The sequence below is a fragment of the Astatotilapia calliptera genome, chromosome 22, assembly GCF_900246225.1.
Source record: "Astatotilapia calliptera chromosome 22, fAstCal1.2, whole genome shotgun sequence".
In the NCBI taxonomy this organism is placed as follows: domain Eukaryota; kingdom Metazoa; phylum Chordata; class Actinopteri; order Cichliformes; family Cichlidae; genus Astatotilapia; species Astatotilapia calliptera.
Genome location: NC_039322.1, coordinates 14,772,974 through 14,788,048, shown reverse-complemented (window position 1 = coordinate 14,788,048; position 15,075 = coordinate 14,772,974). Strand labels below are relative to the sequence as shown.

Here is a 15,075-nt window from a genome sequence, read left to right as displayed (position 1 = left end):
CTGTTTGCTATTGTATTTAAGTGCCATTAGCATTGCAGTCATACTAATGTTTTTTGAATCGTGGGATGAGATTGAGCGTGTTCCAGGTATTTGACTCTCAGGTGTTATGAGGAACACAGAGATTTGACGCACAGAATAGCGAACTACAAATTTCAACGCCGAAGCAACACAAAGTTCAAAGAGCGCATTAAATGAGGGGTTTGTGCTAACGCTAAAGCAACCGCTCTGCTTTTATCTGGGCTGGCTCTCTGCTCTCATCTCATTCTTACAAATAGTTTAATTTACACCTTCCCTTTTAGCGTTTGTTACATAAGAGGAAGAGGAGTTTATTTTCTTGGTCCAAATAAAAAAAATGTGACAAATGCCCCACTGTAACAAGACTTGATGAGGAATATTATATAAGATGCTACTGAAGAAGTGCTTTATCTTTACATAATCATGACATATTTTAGACGTCGTATGAACCTTTGTTGACCCAAGGGAGAATAACTGCTGCTTTGCTGCAGCTACACAAGATAATAAATGACAATAAATGAGATTATATATGTTGTATATTTTAAATAAGGGTACTTAACATCAACATATTTATGTTTCTAAAATGGATGTATAGCATTTTAGAATGAAGCAAAATATTTTTCTTGGCAGCTATTATTCTGCACAATTGACCTAATGTGTCACAAATATAGAGTCAGTGGGATTTCTGACTTGAATTAGGCCTAGTGGATGTAATACCTTAATTTACTTGACATTTCTTTTGAAATAAGCCATGCCCCATTGATAAGCCATACCCTCCAGTCCCCTGATGTTGTGTGGTGGATGTTTAATGTTGGTAGTTTTATTTATAATGGTAGTTATTGTAGGTATGATTGCGCTTGTAATTATTATTATTATTAGTGTAAGTATACTTGATTGATATGATTTGTTTTGTTTGAACAAAGGGAATGTATTCATTTTTCAGGTGATTTTTCTGAGTGATTTAAATAAATTATTAAATCCCTAATCAAGAATCTGTTATTTAAAGTACTTGAGTAAGTTACTTTTAAACTGAACTGTAACACGTTTGATCCCAACCATCTTAATGGGGAATCTTCTTAACACATGAAAGTTGCCCATGGAGTTCCACATGGTTCTATGCTGGGACCACTCCTTTTTACATTATGCATACATTCCTTAGGCAGTATTATCTGAAATGTTGCATATATTTTCTTTGCTAGCCAGATGATACCCAATTTTATTTATCTGTTAAGGCAGATAATGCAAATTGGTTAATTAAATTATGGTGTCTTGAAAATGTAAAGGCCTGGATGGCCACTAATTTCCTACTTCTAAATTTAGACAAAAACGAGGTTACGGTATTTGACCCTAAAAACTTCATAAACATGGTGGTTTATATACCACTGCTGCATGTCATTAAGCGGTATCTTCTCTGTGGATGTTTTATTCAGTCTCCCCGTGCTTTTTTTTTTCTCTTCTCTTTTCCCTGAAACTGGTTCTACCAGAAGTTTCTTTCTGTTGATGAGTTTTTCTTTCCCACCGTCACCAAGTGTTTCTCCTAGGAGATTGTCTGATTTTTGGGGTTTTCTCTCCAAAACTGCAGTTTTTACTTTAGAAAATTTATTGAAGCAACTGTTGTTGTTGTTTGGTGCTACATAAAAAACCCCGAATTCACATCTGATATGTATACTGAAATTGACTGTGCGCTCAGTTTGGAGAATTGTAAGATTCAATATCTAAGAACCATAAAAGCACATTTGAAAAGACAGAAAAGTCACTGTGAGACTTTTATGGGGACAGCCTGGGGTACCTTTTCTGAGCTTTTCAGTAAAGCAGTTGATTAAAAATCCACACGCACAGCCCCAGATCATTCTTAGTCTCCCACTCATTGTGGAGGAGGTGCCAGTCCTCTGTCTGAATCCATTTCTTGTCTTAAATAAGCAAAATTAAGATTCAGTAAATGAACTTGACAGCTGTACCAATCAATATTTCATAGTAAAAACAGTCGAAATGTCTAAGTGAAATGTGAAAGAGGTCATCCAGAAGGACAAACCCACAGAGAATATCAACCAATAGCTCTACTCTCTATTGAACAGCTTTACTGTTTTGGTTCACTCTCAGCAGCCGTGTTGCTTCTAAAAAGAGCCAAATATTTCACCAGGAGAGTCCAAACACAGAGTTACATGGAGAATTAATATAAACATAAGAAAAACGATATCAAACCCCTGATAATTTTGGATGCTGCTGAATGTGTGTGCTAAACATGTTTTTTGTGGCATCTTTAGAGGGCGATAAAATTCCAGATGGTTTCATCTTGTTTTGATGCCCTAAAGTAGTCAAGTAAGGAGCTAAACGAATAAACAAATGCTTCTCTTAAAGAAAAAGTGTTACAAATTAGGAAGCGCACTTATTCCGTTATTGGGAAAACTGGGTTCTCTTATACAACACAAAGACTGGTGGTGCCAGGCAATCAATGAAGTTCTAAAAAAATGAAAAATAGTATTGTACAAATGAATTTTTGTATGAATTAAACAAATATAACATATCAATTAGCTTTTCAGCTGAAGGAGGTACTAGGCAGACCCAGCTGCTGCTTTTTATTTTCAGTCTTTGTGCTAAGCCAACTGCCTGCAGCTGTGGTATGACACAGTATAAGATAATTACAATGAGAGTTCAGTGTTTTATTTGGTGCAATACCACAATAACAACATTTTAGTTTCGCATTCAGCAAAGTCATAAAATCTTCCAATGTTGACAAGCTTGGCCTCAAAGTCGATCTATATTTACTGATGCTACTCAAGCTGCTATAATACCTCCCAAATGTATACCTCTTAATGCTTTAAACTTTCAGATATACTGCCAGAAGCTTCGCCAGCTTCTTTGTCATTACAAAGGAATAAAGACCAAACTATTTTCAGTCAAAATGCACTACAACAGAACTTGTCCTCTGCAAACTCGCAGATTCCTTGTGTCACAACTAGGCTAATCATAATCCATCCCCTCAAGTAACAACCTGGCTTAGCATTTTCCCTTGTCATTTCAATGGCTGAGTGGGTAATGGGATGTCAGCTGCTCTCCATCAGAGATCTGCATGATGCCAAAGGACTGCAGATAACCAAATGTCTGGTACCCTGCAAGAAAATGAAGGTGAATCAGTTTCACAGCTTCTGCTGCTCTTTCGGTTTCCTCTCAGCAACTCCTTCACAAGTCCCGTTGGCTTGTAATATATTTATGCTAATTATTGCCACACTTATATGTCTGCAGAAGCCCACACCTTCATGGTGAATTGAGTCATGTTTTTCAATGTCAATAAAGCTCATTTAAATGTGAAAACACAGAGAGATCTCCTTTTTTTATGATGACTTCTCTATGCATCGTTAAAAACTGACAGAAATAATTCGTGCATAAGCTACTTATCGGGGTAAGTTGCTTTATAAAATACAATTAAAACCATGAGGATTTCTGAGGCCATTCTTGAGGATTATAGCTAAATGCAGAAGGTAATGGACTCAATGTAGCATCTTAAGGGAATAGCTCGATATTTCAGTATTCTCCTGCTTTCTTGTCCTTACATTAAAAATCACTCTCGTGTCTGTGTGTTAAACATAAATCAGGAGAAAGTGGACAATTAGGAGGAGGAGAAATGCAGCTAGCCAGGCTCAGTCTGAAAGAAATAAAATCCACACCTCTAATGCCTCAGTCACATTAAAGTAAAAACAAAAAAAGGATGGTAACTTCCTCGCAACTGAGAGAAAAAATAAAGTGTTGGTTGCCTAGCGATTGCACATTTCACCTGGTGTCAGGCAACTTGTTTCCAAGGAATCGTGAAGTGAGGCCATGGTCCAACTCAGACTGACCAAAATCACTGTCAGACAGATTGAAAAAGGTTTTCCAATAACTTCAATTCAGTTCAGTTTTATTTATATAGCACCAAATCCCAACAACAGTTGCCCCAAGGCATCTAAACAGGGTGCTCAACTCAGCTAGTTGCAGACTGGTGGTTTTCTGGTTATACTCCTATATAACAGCAAGGTTTCCCAGTGCCTATGCCATTTTGCTCTTAACTTGCCATCCTGTAACAACTAAGTCACTATTTGTGGAGGACATGTCTGTGCAGGTTCTCTGTCATCCAGGTCATAGTACTCTAAGGAGCTTGCGAAGACTTCTTTAACTTAAACAAGTCCAGTCACTTTCAATCCAAGCTCCCCCTTTGAGCTTGAAGGTCTGGCTTTGAGTGGCAGCAGTTAATGTGAATTTCTGTTAAAGGTAGATTTCGCTATGTAGACATCGACAGATGGCAACAGATTTCTGATTTTTGCAGATTTATCTCACTTAATCACCGCATTATCACAAACAGATTGCACGTAGATGCCAACTTGACCCCATTTGGCCCATTTAATTGCAAAGTGATATCAGACATGAATCGGTCTTACTACCCCCTTTATCAACATGTTGAACACCAAAGTTGCTTTAAAGAGCCAACTGTCTGCAACTGGTCATGCACCTAGTCCCCATCTTTGAAAGCAAGTACACTGCACATGGTTGCAAACATTGTTGTCATGCTGCATTGTTCAACTGCTGTCTTCCACAGAGTGACTGTAACACTATTACTGCATTATTCCTTACTTGTTTAATCAACACTTTTCTTCATTAGTAAAACAGGCCGTTACTTTTATTAAGCTAACCTGTTACATGTTAAAGAGACAAGACAGTAAATTAGCATATTTTCCTATCTTTGAAAAAAGTATTTTTTAAAAATACTAAATTTATATTTTCACTGGATAACAGCCTCCTCTGAAATGTGAATGTTAGTATGCTGTGAGTTTGGGCCTCATCTGGTTTTAAAGATAAAACAATAGTGCCATCTAGTGGCGTACTCCAGTGTCAGACTGCTTTATGACCACTAATCACATATATTCATTTTTATCCTTCTTTCGAGAGAGTGAGGAAGTGAGACACAGAAATCAGCCATATTTGACAGGTGAACTGAAAAACAAAAGAGCAAATTTCTCCTGGGATATACACATTTCACCCAGAAACAAAGCACAGAATGTGCAAAAATGGCCAAGATGATTGGCCTACAAATTCCCCCACACTACAGTCAGTAGTGTGTCAGTTTTTGAGTATAGGATGTGCTGGAAAAACAAGCCTGCTCCCATCACCTTACAAGATCTGCCATGTGTGATTTCTTTGCATGTGTGGAATGGATGGGTTGTTACTGACATCTGGTGTGAATTTGATGTAAATCTCATATTTAGAAATATATTAGAAAACCTAGAAAACTGGTGATGTGCTCAATATTTTGTTTCCCCACCTCATCATTTGGACCACTTGAGTGAAGAGCAAACACACAATACAAACTCACGAGTTTAAGATTAAGATGGATTTTATTTTTTATTTGTATTCAAACAAATGACTCGCACAGTGTAAAACCAACACAATCACAATTTTGACTAACTGTTCCAAATACATCTACACATAAGATTTAAACTATTGTATAGTGTTTTAAGAAATAGTACAAGCAACTGGAAGATGCAAGTGAAAAGAAATTGGACAAGACACTAGAAAGAGCCATTCTTAGAGCAATTACCGTGTGATTGCTGAAAGCTGTTGCAGGTGGCGGTTTTACATGCTAAAAAAGGGCAAGAGTTGCTTGACATTTTAAGCGTGGAATCACGTCTCAACCCTATATGAGAGTGTAGTTGCATATACAGCTGAGCAGTTTTCATTTTAGTAGATTAAGCAATCAACCTGGCAAAGCAATGTAGGCAGTGGAAGGATCTCCTCCCTTTTTGCCTTAATTACATAGTGATAGTTACATGACAGGAAAGTGGGGAGACAGTACACAGGTTACAGGCTGCAAATGGTCTGGTCTGGTGGCGGAAGCCGGGAAGGACCCAGCCCCCACACATGGGGCGTGCACTCTACCAGGACCTCTTTTAATTAGATTTATACTGAATTAGCGAATACATTTTTACAAAGTGTTACAGACTAAAGCACAAAGCTTCATGCAGACACAAAAGCTTCGGTGCAGCTTTAGTATCACAGCATATCTCAAATATGTATCTTGCACAATCTTAGATGGGAAACCTTCGTATTGCACACTGAAACCTCGGAAAGCATCCATCCTTGTTCCATCGTGTTTCATAAAGGTGTAAGTGTTTCTGTGACCTCACAGCGTGGAGGTTACAGTTGGCAGTGTTGACAGAGGGACGTATCTCCTCGTGTCAGTTTGGGACGTGTGGCTGAAAATGCTGTTGACTGGAATACCCAGCTGGCCTGCTTGCCCTGACCCCGCCTCAGAATTTATACCATAGGGCACCTTGGACGTAATGGCTAAACTTAATTTGAAAAGCACATTAAGGAGAGCCGCACGGTACTCTTTTCTAACCAGGCAGTAGATGATGGGGTTGAAGCAGCTGCTGGTGAAAGCCAGACAGTTGGCCAGAGGGAAAAAGTACGCTTGAGCCGAGTAGAACGAGGGGCTGATATCAACCACGTCAAAATGAATCAGGGCTCTCCAAACCGTGAGGATGTTGTATGGGAACCAGCAGGCCCAGAAGGAGAACACCACCACTGCCACCGACTTTGAAATATCAGTCTTTCGCCGAGAGTTGCCGCCTTTCAGTTTATGCCGACAGAGGAAGCGCATCAGAAGCAGGTAGGAGAGGATGATAATGGTGTAGGGCAGCAGAAATCCCAGCACAACTCGCAGGAGGTGGTTTACTTCGAGCCATGTTGTAACAGGGAAACGGAGCAGGCATATTGTGTCGTTGCCAAGGCCCACATTTTTCAGTTCTGCAAACACAGCTCGGGGTACGGCCAAAATGAGCGCTCCGGCCCAAATAAAAGCTGTGGCCAGCGGGAAAGTCCAGGATCTGCTGCAGAAGGAAGCGCCTGGTTTGAGAGCAGTTGCCACATAGCAGTAACGAGTCAAACTCATAGCTGTGAGGAAAAAGCAACTAGCAAACACATTCAGCCCAGTGAATAAGGACACGGCCTTACATGTGCCCAAGCCAAAGGGCCAGCTATAGTCCAGCGCAGTATCAACAGCCCAAAATGGTAACGCCAGCGAAAACATTAGCTGAGCCACAGCTAAGTTAAAAACAAAGAAATTGATATTGCCTGTGGTGATGGTGTGAGTAGAGTAGAGGAGGAACATTACTAACAAGTTCCCCAGTATTCCAGCTGTAGCCACAATAAAGTAGACCACAGAGATGACAATCCTTAGCCAGTGGGGAGGATTAGGAAACTCCAGCCAGTTGTAAATACTCATATTTTGAAAAATCAGCTCAGAGTTGTTACAGAATGTGCCTGAACCGCAACTGCTCATGATGCTTTTGTAGAGCTCAAGTCTGTGCAAGTCAATGTTTGACATTTTGTCAAAGTGAAGGTGAAGTTTGTCCTGAAGATGGCGAGATGTGTCCGCTTGTCCTCTTTTTAACTACAATAAATTAAAAATGTAAGTCTTGGCAGTCTGTTTATTAGATGACAATCATCGGTCCCTGCAAGGAAAGAGGAAGTTATTACTGCATAATAGGCGCTGGAGTTTATGAGCAAATAAGTAGATTAGCTCTGTCAGATAAACAAATTACACTAAAAGAGTTCAGAAAAGCCCCAGAATTAGTTTGTAATGGCGCAGTTATTCTTGTATGAAATAAAAGTTCTTTTTGACAACAGCCAAATAGATTCACATTGCTTATATTCCCGATAAGTGCTCGATTTATTAGTAAATCACTTATCAGTTATCTTGGAGATAACAGATGTGTTGCAAGTGTTGCTTGATGAAGAAATATTCCTTTTGAATTTTACAAGTTTTAAGCTGCAGCATGAGATGACCTCAATATGTGAATATACTGGGACCCTGAGACGGTCAAAGCCGGAAAAGCCCCTCGGATGAACAAGGATTTCTTTTTAAACAAAAATAAGTTCTTATTTTTTTCAAGCGCAGTAATTTTTTTTCATTTCATTATGTAACAGATCAACAGATCTCCTGGAGACCTGTTATTTGTGAGCGAAAAGGAAAACATAAGAATCGAAATGTTTTTTTACATTAAAATACACTCCTGGATTTAATTTTTTGTTGTTGTTTAGTTTTAGAGTGAATTTCTTATCGCTTTAGAGGAATTAATTGTTCGAGTACTTTAATTACATAGACATATATACGAGTACATTATCATCTAAAAACATTTTCACTTGAAAAATCATGGCATCAACCTGCAGAGGTAAACTGTCTCGCATGCACAGGGGTTTTTTCCAAGTTCAGAAACGTATGTTCTGTGTAGCTTGATTTCACACTAATCTACAGGCTGTAGCATGTGATCTGTGTTGGCAAACATTACAGAGCATCGCTATCAGTGTTATACGGGGTAAAATAAATATTTTCACATTTGCATCTAAACATTTTAAAAACGTAAGTTTTTTTTTTTTTTTAAGTTTTCTTGATAACCAGAACATTTTTCACCACAGGGGACTTTAAAAACAAAAACATCTGCCATCTTTTAAACGGTCCCATTTACAAGCTGCGGGGCGAACACAACGTGTTTCTATGCTTTTTAAAACATTATCCTTTTTTTGTAATGTGTGTATTGCTACACGACATCTCTTCATTCTCCTCTTTCCATTTTTTGTCTGCCAACACCTGATTTCCAATCTTTCTATGTGTTTCATTCGATCTAATATGTTATATCAGGGTAGATAATCATATTGGTAAATAGTGTGAAGAATTAATGAAAGTGTTCGCTATATATATATATATACAAAAAATTATTTTACTTACATTATAATCAACTTGGATTTGCTTTTTGTCGATTAAAATATGATCATTGAACTGTGAGTTTTAGTTGCTACAGTTTCTGTCGCCCTCTTGGCTAAATCTGTCTTTAAAAATAAACTTTTAATGTCAGTGAGACTTTTGATGGATATATAAATAATATCTAACAGCCACTTTGCCCAGAAAAAGCTTTCACTTTTTGATAGGAATGGTCCTTCTTGCTCAAAATGACACGACATCATTCATAAGAGATTTGTTTGAAAGATTTTCGTTCAATCAAGCGTTTAAATTCATTAAGTTTTGGGGGGAAATGCCGGGAAATACTTTTTGGCACAACACTGGAAGGTTGTCAAGTCGAAAACGAGGAAAAGTTAGTTACCTTACCGATAACTAACGTTTAACAGTGTGACTGTAGCTTCGGTCTTTCTCCATGAGCGTTGGTTTTACATGTGAACATAGCCGAAGCCACAGCACAGCCGTCCTTTAACGTGTGTGAACGGGGATTTGTAATCAGCTGGCTGATGTGAGTAAGCAGGAGAGAAGCAGACAGATGTAACGCGTTTCCCTGTTCTTGTGAGGACTTTACTTTTAAAGAAAAGTTAGAAACACTGGCACAGTGCCAAGCTTACATTTATATCCCACCTTGCAACTGAAAAGGGTATAATAAAACACAAAGACTGTGTCTTTGATTACGGTAATTATCCAGTTCAGCTTGTTATAAAGTTTTTTACCCACGACTTCATAAATAGAAATAAAATTTACATAATTATATCTTACCCGACTATCAAAAGGTGGCAGGTCTTCAGCAGGTTTTTGTAGCCTCTGTTGCATCGTGTCAGACAACAGCAAGAATGTCCATGCAACCCACTCTGAGTGCATGCAGCTCCACCCCATTCTGTCTTTCAGTTTGCATATTCAGAATCAGCTAAAAAGTTCGAAACACTAAGAAACGTCCCTTCCACGCGAAGTCACACTGCAGAAGCTCCACATATACCTAAATGGACATAAATGACCCTGATTCTAGGTGGAGCAAGGAATATTCTTTAAGATGATAGGATAAACCACTGAGTCTTCACCAACTTGCATATATATGCAAGTGTATCATAGTAGATACACTTACACTTTAGTATTTATAGTACTTACTTATTGAGTAATTGTTCTTTGACTGGTTTCAAAAGACATTGATTGTAAAGTAAAGAAGCAAGAACTGAGACATGCTTATAAACTTGAATTATTTTTTTCTTACACTGTCTTTTAATTTGTAAATTGATTTATTAATTTTACTACAAAAACTTCTGAATAACAGATTTTATAAAACATAAAATCCACATTTAGATTTCTTGAGAAAAAAAGTAATAACATTTCAATTATTCAGTTCTTGCTTTACTACATTTTAGCATTTAGACATTTCTTACTTGCTATTCTTTTCTAAAGCAACAGTATATAGACCATACGGTAGTTCTTGATTTAGCTCCAAAAGGCTACAGTTTTCCTGTAAATTTCTTCCACAGAATCCTATAACTTTGAATGATTAATCTTCCTCTAAGGATCTTTGCCAGGCGGCTACAGGTAACAATGTGTTTGACATATTGATTATGAGCACAAGATTATGAACACAAAAGTACAACAGCATTAATTTGTATTCTTGTTTTTTCTTCTATTTATATCCGAGTCATTGCTTGGAGATTAGATTGAGCAGCCGAGATGACTCTTTGTTACAAATTGTTGATAGTGGAAGGGACATCAGCAGTGACCTACGAAATGAGATTAGGTGGGAAAAAGCGGAAGAGTGGGGAAATTGATTTATGCTGCTCTGTCTAAGCTGAGGCATCGCCATAAACTGGCTGAACAAAACAAGCAGCTCTCAGTGTTCCTGTTTTTACTGCCAGCAACAGGTTTTCAGGAACTGCATGCTAGTTCCAGCCTGTGTACTTTCCTCAGTGACCGGTCTTTATCTTAATAGTGCGACAAAAGAAGAGGATTCTGAGCTGTGTGAGAACTTTGCAAACAATATTTTGAAAAAACTAAAATAGCAGATTAGTTATTGTCCAGGGCTTGTCTATAATAATCTCCAAAGCTGTGCAGTTATTATGTTCTGTGTTCTTATTAAACTGCATTAAACACAAATGTTGAAAACATTGGGTTATGGTTTTGTGAAAGATTATATGCTGTGCTATCATTTGAGCTTTAGCTGTTAGATGGTCTTTGTTAACATTTACCAGAGCCAGGCTAAAAGTTTCATCCTGTTTGCAGACATTGCACCAAGCTAAGCTTAAGCAATCCCCTGAAATTTCCGGATAATTTCCTGCAGATCTTGTATCATCGGAAGAATGTGAGTATTTCCAAATCTGAAAATATTTATCTAACTGAGTGTTTCAGGCGGGCCTCCAAAGCAGTAACTAAACATGGTAATAAATCACTCTTCCCAGTGTCAAACAAACAAAACAGATACCCAGATGTGATAAATACACTTAAATGTAGTTCAATGGGATTTACTTATTAATTCCCACAGTTGCCACAGTGGTGCCATAAATCTAGGACTATTTAAGTGTATGGATCCCACCTACACCACAATGGTGTGTCCATCTCTGAGCGTGCCAGCTGAGTTGCCTCAGGGAGCACAAAGGTCTGTGGGCAGAATGAGACATGGCTTTGTCGCCACCCTGTGTAAAAATGAGAAAACAGCAGATAACTTGAGTCTAAATGTAAATGAGAGCGTGATTGAGTGAGTCCCCTAGTGTCAAATGCCTGAGCCAGCAACATGCAGCCTGACCACATTTACTTTGAGGCTTCAATAGCCTGCAGATTTTGCAGATTATTACTTTTACTTGAGGTTGTTTTTCTATTTCTTTAGTATTTAATGAGATATAGTAATCCTATTGATGGCAATAAATGCAAAGTATACCAAGAAAAAAAAATCAAATTAAAAACGAAACTTGAGGTATTGTAGTGACCATAAAAAGTTGTTTTAGTGATCAGATAGTAGGATAAAAAAAAAGGAATAAAAAGCACCATGTAAGGTAAGTGCAGTTTATTAACATTCAAATTCAGTGATACTAAATCAATACGTTTGAAAATGAAAGCAATGGGCAGCTTGGAGATTCTTACATAATTAAAATGAAATGCACACGGTATTCACTAAATTGTTGCTGTTCTACTGGGACCAGTGCATGTGGCTAAAACCTACAAAACAACCCCAAAATAACTGCTTGTAAACAGTGGTGGTCCTATTTGGCGTCCTGGGCGAACACTCCCCTTTCCACGGGTTGTGTGTGAGACTTTAAATCATCAAACTTCTTATATATATTGTTTGTTTACTTGCACTGCTGTAACTGGAGCCTCGTCGTCTTGTCTCTATATACTGGGCTGTATGTAGCGGAGATGACAATAAAGTTTACTTTGACTTCAGCAGCAAGCAGGCGCACCGAGGGCTCTCGCGCTCACTTTTCGTGTATAGAATTTCGAAAAAACATCGGTGCAAATTATAAGTCTGTATCACAATGTCTGGTGTTTTCGTGTTTGTTAGTTTGTTTTTATTTAGTTTTATTTTGGTTGGTTATAAGATGCTGCTCCAGCCGGTCTGAGAATCCACCGCCGCCCCGCCCTCTCCTCCCTGTGCCGCAAGCAGCAGGCGCACCTCGCAAACGGAGGGCGCCCTTACTCCCAGCAAATGGGCGGCAGAAAACCGATTGGTGCCTATACCATTCCCAATATGCGCTGGCAGGACATCGGGGCAGCATGGGTCCGAGCAATTTTTTTATTTTTCTTTTTTGCCGATGCACGTGATTCCGCCCCCCACCACGATGCCGCCCCGGGCAACCGCCCGTGTCGCCCGTATCAAACACCGCTACTGCTTGTAAAGTTATGTTTCTGTTAAAACTGTTTGAAAAAGAGAAATCGATTCACCTTTATAGTAATGTTTGCAGTTGTATGTTGTGGTGACTATAACTCAGATAGTCTAGCCTATCACTGGGGAGCCTAGACTATGAGAAATGCCTCTGATAGTGTGAACAAAGTCGTGGAAAGACACATTATAGCATAAAAAACAAACTGAATATTTTACACCTTCCCATAGCTTAAGTTTTCATTTTTCATGTCTGTCAGTCACTCATATGAGCCATCCATTAATAATCAATGCCTATGTTAACATATATAGATGTACATATACTGCATAGTAGATTTACACAATATGAAATAAGTAGCAGTAGTAGTACTTTAAGCAACTTGATGACTGGAAATAAAAGCAGTCTTTTTGCACCCCCAAGTGGCCAAATGAAATAAGGTTGGGATGAAAACATCAAGGAGTTACTGAAATATGTCCTCACTTTCAGTATGACAGATATGCTGCAGAATATGGCCTCTGAAAATATGCTTCACTGCCATAGATCCCAATACTGCTGGAACTGGCATGACAGAGAGTTTGTTTCTTACGTCATCTATTTAAAGGATTTCAAAAGGTAACTCATTTGTGAAAATCTCTGACATTTGGCCCACATGTTCTAAACAAGCTGCTGTGCTGTACAGTCAAGGCATGGTAAAAATTTAGCAGACTTTCACTAAACAGTATGTCTAAATAAACACATTACTGTTCAGCTTATGGATTTGTCACATTCTTCTAGCAGAATAAAGAAGAAAAACATGCAATAATAAAGTTTTTGCCCCCAAAGTAGCACCTGCATCAACTGTCTGCCTCTATTAATTAGTACTCTTAATTTTACAGTGATCAAAACACCTGGATAAGTAGTAGGAAAGTAACGTGGTATGTTTACTCAAGTCCTTCACTAAAGTAGAGGTTCAAATTACTTTTATGTTGTGCTTCTCTCTGCTTCCCCACTGACATTTGCATTAACTCTATCATTAGAAACAGATTGATGATTTCCGATTGATGTTTCTCTCACGTCTTTTCACTCTGTGAGTCTATACACCATTGCTGTATTTAATCAAACTCAAAAAGACTGCTAGCTGCTAAAATCTCCAGTTGTTCACAGATGGCTCCTCCTCTCTGAGCCTGGTTCCTGTTAAAAGTGAGTTTTTCCTTCCCACAGTTGCCAAGTGCTTGCTCATAGGGGTTCGTGTAATTGTTGGGGTTTCTTTCTGGTGTTGTAGGGTCTTTACCTTACAATATAAAGTACATTAAGGTGGCTCGTGTTCTAAATTGGTGCTATGTAAATAAAATGTAATAGAACGACTGTATATGCAAATATTAGCATTTAAAATCTATACCATTTATTTGAGGAAGTTTTTAATTTATATGCTTCTAATATACTTTAAATCAGGGGCGATTTTAGCCCATTTTTGGGGGTGCTTCAGCATCCCCAAAATGAATCAAAGCACCCCAAAGATTTCTTACTTTTTTTGACAATATTTGTTGTTTGTGTGACACACTGCTAAAAATATAAAAAGCATACAGTACTTGGTTGAGACATAACATTTTAACAACAAAAGTATAGAACCCCCCTCCCAAAATGGTTTGTTCCAGCTCGCCTCTCCCCTACTCTGGCTCTAGCACCGTTGCTGCCAGAGCGATGGTGGTTGAGACGCTGCGGAGCGGAGGTGTTAGTGCCTGGCTTAAAACAGGACATATTAGCTGCATTTAACCTTCAGTTACTCTTTATATAGTTAGGTAGGAGTCAGAACATGTTTCTTTTTAGCTGAAAAACATTACACCCAGGTAACCTGGGTGTAAAAAAACTTGTTTTCAGGCGATGTTTGCTACCCTACAACAAGTCCTACACTGTAGTAAAATCAGCGACATTTGACCGTCCTGTTGCTCCCATTGAAATGTATGCAGGCTATTTAAAACCTAAAACTTAAAATTGTCCGTAGCCTACTGTTTTTACCACTGTCCTGTTTTAAATGGATACTAACTAGCTAACTGACCGAATGCCCATTAACCTTAGAACTCCTGTTGTGTGTGAATGTGTGTGTGAATGGGTGGATGACTGGATGTGTATTTATATCTTTTATTAGATGTTCACGTGGTTTGGTTATTTTCCTTTTGGTTGAAAGTAAACTGAGAGAGGACTTTTTGTTAGTGATCTTAATAGTATTTTTTCATATTAATGTAATTTTTCATCTAATTGAATACAATCTATTTGTGTATGATTTTCAGTCCAAAGAGGGAGAGAGGAAAGAGATGAATGTGAGGAGAAAGTACAAGGTCAGGAAGAACCAGGTAAGAAAACAGACAGGGAACAGTGACAGGCAAAACAGAAACTATTAAAATGGCCTGTATTTATATAGCGCTTTAGTAGTCCCTAAGGACCCCAAAGCGCTTTACATATTCAGTCATCCACCCATTCACACAC

General features: G+C 38.4%; 1 protein-coding gene across 1 annotated transcript; it reads right to left on the bottom strand.

Annotated features, from left to right (window-relative positions):
• Positions 1–6,031: 6,031 nt before the first annotated feature.
• On the bottom strand, positions 6,032–9,598 carry LOC113014897 (relaxin-3 receptor 1-like). Its single transcript, XM_026156705.1, has 2 exons — positions 9,545–9,598; positions 6,032–7,499 (listed from the first exon to the last, which is right to left on the bottom strand). Exon 2 carries the CDS (start codon positions 7,370–7,372, stop codon positions 6,167–6,169), a length of 1,206 nt encoding a protein of 401 aa, XP_026012490.1. The 5' UTR covers positions 7,373–7,499; positions 9,545–9,598; the 3' UTR covers positions 6,032–6,166.
• Positions 9,599–15,075: the final 5,477 nt, after the last annotated feature.

Coding starts and splice junctions, on each gene's coding strand:
- LOC113014897 (XM_026156705.1), bottom strand. CDS start 7,372: ATGTCAAACATTGACTTGCACAGACTTGAGCTCTACAAAAGCATCATG.